Below are 3,308 nucleotides of genomic sequence, written 5' to 3'. Positions count from 1 at the left end.
TGGGGTCTGTTGTTTTTGTTTTACACGGCCAGGAATTTGAAATTTACGGCCAGAATGTTTTTTTTCGATTCTCCTAAAAGAAATACAATCCGAATAAATCATTTTTCCTAAATCCGGATTGTGATCGTGGAAGTGTGATTTATTTAAGCAAGGTTTTCATTGTTTTATCTGTTGAAGTGTTAATTCGTCCTCTTTAACGAGATTAACAGTATTAGTTGACAGTAATACTATTTCTCAGCCTGATAAAATCCAATTTTCTTAGATACAGACAAAAGCTTCTTAACCTGATCATGAGTATTTAATTAAGTAGATAATTTTAAATCCTTTTTTACACTCAAAAGGCATGTATTTTTTCCACACAAAGTCCTAACTCAACAGAATCTGAAATATTTCACTCAGCCATGAGGAGAAATATGTGAAATTTGGCCTGATTTTACTAGGGGTGTGCATTGAGAATCGGAATGCCGGAATCACACAAAAATGTTTATAAAATTTTAATGCGATTTTCTTTTTTATTCAAAGTATGTGCCACCGCTAGCTATACATTTGTCCTATCTCTCTGCTAAATCATGGATTCCCAGACGAAAGAATTCTTCGACTTTTTAAGTAAATTAATTAGTCATCCTATTTCGACTTCCTCGTAGAAAAACGAAGGGCTGCTAAGCCAATACGTGTCCCATCGATGAAAAAGAATGATATTCGGAAAGAGCCAAGTCTGGTGAATACCGCGGGGAGGGATAGCAACTCCCATCCAAGTGATTTGATAGTATCCTGAAACAGTTTTGTTTTTTGGGCGCCTAGTGCTTGATTCCACGGGCCACCAGGCGCCCCCATCGAAACCCACTAGTATTGCATTTTGGTCATTTTTCGATCAATGCATGGTTCAAATTGACCATTTGGTGTCAGTAGGGATCGGAATTAACGTTTCCATCAGGTTTTAGGAGCTTGTGAAACACCACACCTTTCTGGTTCCATCAGAAAGTCCGTTTTTGGAGTCCTTTGACGCATTTTTTTGTTAAGTCAAAATCGCCATTTTGAAGTTTTTTAAACCACTTAAAGCACTGCGATCTTCCAAACACCAGTCCCGACAAGCATTTGGTGCGATTCCGAAGCAGCTTTCTTCAAGAGGAGCAGAAAAATAATAATCCCCGCAAAACGTCATTTTCAGGCACAAAAGTTGACATAGTTTAACCCTTTAAATGATGGGTTGCAAACCGAAATATATTTTTTTTCGACCTGGACTCATTTACCTGATGTCAAAACAAGGTAATGATGAATGAACAGCAAAACTGGGAAGTCCCAATCGGCAGGTACAGCCATCTTTTTAACATTCCGATTCTCAATGCACACCCCTAGTAGACTCCCCGCTTTTGGGCCTTTTCTCCGCCTCTCGCTAGCGCCCTCTTGCGGACAACATTCTTAATTTGGCCCAAACGTCCGACGTACAGATGGCTATAGCACAACCGACTTTAGCGCCATCTAGTTGTCAAGGCTGAGACTATATGAATTGGAAATGAACTCTCTCGAATTGGGTGAACTCTCTCGAATTGACTGAACCGATTAAAATGAACCGATGAAAATGAATTCAATGAATTGCTATTGTCGCAATGAAATTTTATTCATCTTATCGGCTCGTTCTCGACCTTTTTGGACCTATCATCAACAGTCAACCTAATTTTAGTACGATTTTGTTAATTATAATCTTCAGAAATATTGTGAATTGAACAGTTTTGGGAATGAATAAAAGAGTGAATTAGGACGTACTATTATTTGAACTATTGTCACAATTTTATGGACAAAACCGCAATCAGAAAAAAATCCTGCCGTTCTCCACAACAAGTGCAGATTCATAGATTTCTTACACGAACAGGAAACAAAGATACAAAAGCAAAGTAAGTAAAATTAAGTATTATTGATGCCAAGGCTTTAAGTAAATCATTGCTAATCATTATAATGCGATGAAAGTTGGTAGTGTTATTACAGCAAATACAATGTTGTTCTATCCATTGTATTTGCTCTATCCATTGTTGTTTTATCCATTGTATCCTGTGCGAAATTTCATAAGGTTTTCTTACTTTTATAATGTTACTAGCAGTTCCCGGCGCGCGTCGCTGCGCCTTATTTCATCCTTATTTCTCGATTGGGAGGCGTTTCAGAGAACTTCTTGGCAACGTATCCGATCCTTCCTTTTTCGCTTCCCGTTACTCCTACTTTTCAGACTATCGGGCTTCCAGGTGACGTATTCGTTCAGTGTCGTATCCGATCGGTCAAAACTAGCACCACCAAACTACGCTGTGCAAAATTTCAAGCGGATTGGTTCAGTAGTTTTGGAGAAAATGCGGTACAGACAGAATAACACTCATTTTTATATATACAGAAGAAGATATAGATTATTTATATTTGTAGAAAAAGAAAGTGATGGAAGTAGTCGCTGCTCGGGTTAAGATTTCCAGACCAGGCAAAGCGTACGTTACGGACTGTAGCAGAAGCTATTTTGATTTGACGTTTGGCGCTTAAGGTTTTCTCCTTTTTGGCCACGTTTAATCGTGCATTTTCATACTATAAGATGATTATTTCGAGTCTTCGAGACGTACGTTGACCTGTTGGAGGTTTTCCTGCCTAGTGAAGGACACTACCTAGGGAAGGACACTAGTAGTGAATGGATAACGCACAGCTGATCCTGAGCGAATATACAGTAGAGTTTATTTTGGTCGGATCATCATTCTTGAAAAGCTCAGTCCTTCATTGGAACCGCTGAAGTAGTACCAGAACATCGATCTATGATCTACTATGTTCTTGTATGGCCCGTTCAAATTGGAGTTCGAGCAGACGTTGTACCACCAGGCACCTTCATGAAATGCAACACAATTTAGGGGACCATAATCGTCATTATCACGATCGTACGTTGAGAATTTCATATTCTTGTTATATGACAAGGAATCGCCTGCAGTTCCGCGGTACGCTCCAAGGGTTTTCAGATTGTATTGTTCGGCTTCACTGCCGATCTCGAATGCATCGAAGAGTGCAAATTTATAATTCCCCTTAAAGTCTCTCAGCTCAACCATCAGTTCATGGGGTCGCCCCGATGTCAGCTGATGTATTCGTTCCAGTCCGATCCAGAACTCATCCTCAATGTCACCAAAACCATCCCGATACTCGGTCCAGTTGCGATAAAAGTCCAGCGATCCGTCGAATCGGCGCTGTATCACCAACCAGATGCCTATACCGATCATATCCTGCTGACAGCGAGCCAGAAATTTGTTGCTTTCATCGTTCGCCTGGATCATATATGCCCCGGACTGTGCATT

The 3,308-nt window shown here is 40.0% G+C and overlaps 1 protein-coding gene across 1 annotated transcript; it reads right to left on the bottom strand.

The window, feature by feature from the left end:
• Nucleotides 1–2,702: 2,702 nt before the first annotated feature.
• LOC128276751 (fibrinogen-like protein A) lies at nucleotides 2,703–3,305 on the bottom strand (the record flags this gene model as incomplete). The annotated part of the gene is made up of 1 exon (XM_053015211.1): nucleotides 2,703–3,305. A coding segment is annotated over one exon (603 nt), but the record flags the coding sequence as incomplete, so codon positions are not given.
• Between the last annotated feature and the right edge of the window lie 3 nt (nucleotides 3,306–3,308).

This window comes from Anopheles cruzii, unplaced genomic scaffold (assembly GCF_943734635.1).
Source record: "Anopheles cruzii unplaced genomic scaffold, idAnoCruzAS_RS32_06 scaffold02350_ctg1, whole genome shotgun sequence".
Taxonomy (NCBI): Eukaryota; Metazoa; Arthropoda; class Insecta; order Diptera; family Culicidae; genus Anopheles; species Anopheles cruzii.
Note: the sequence above shows the minus strand (reverse complement) of the source record. Positions and strands in the feature narration are given on the sequence as shown.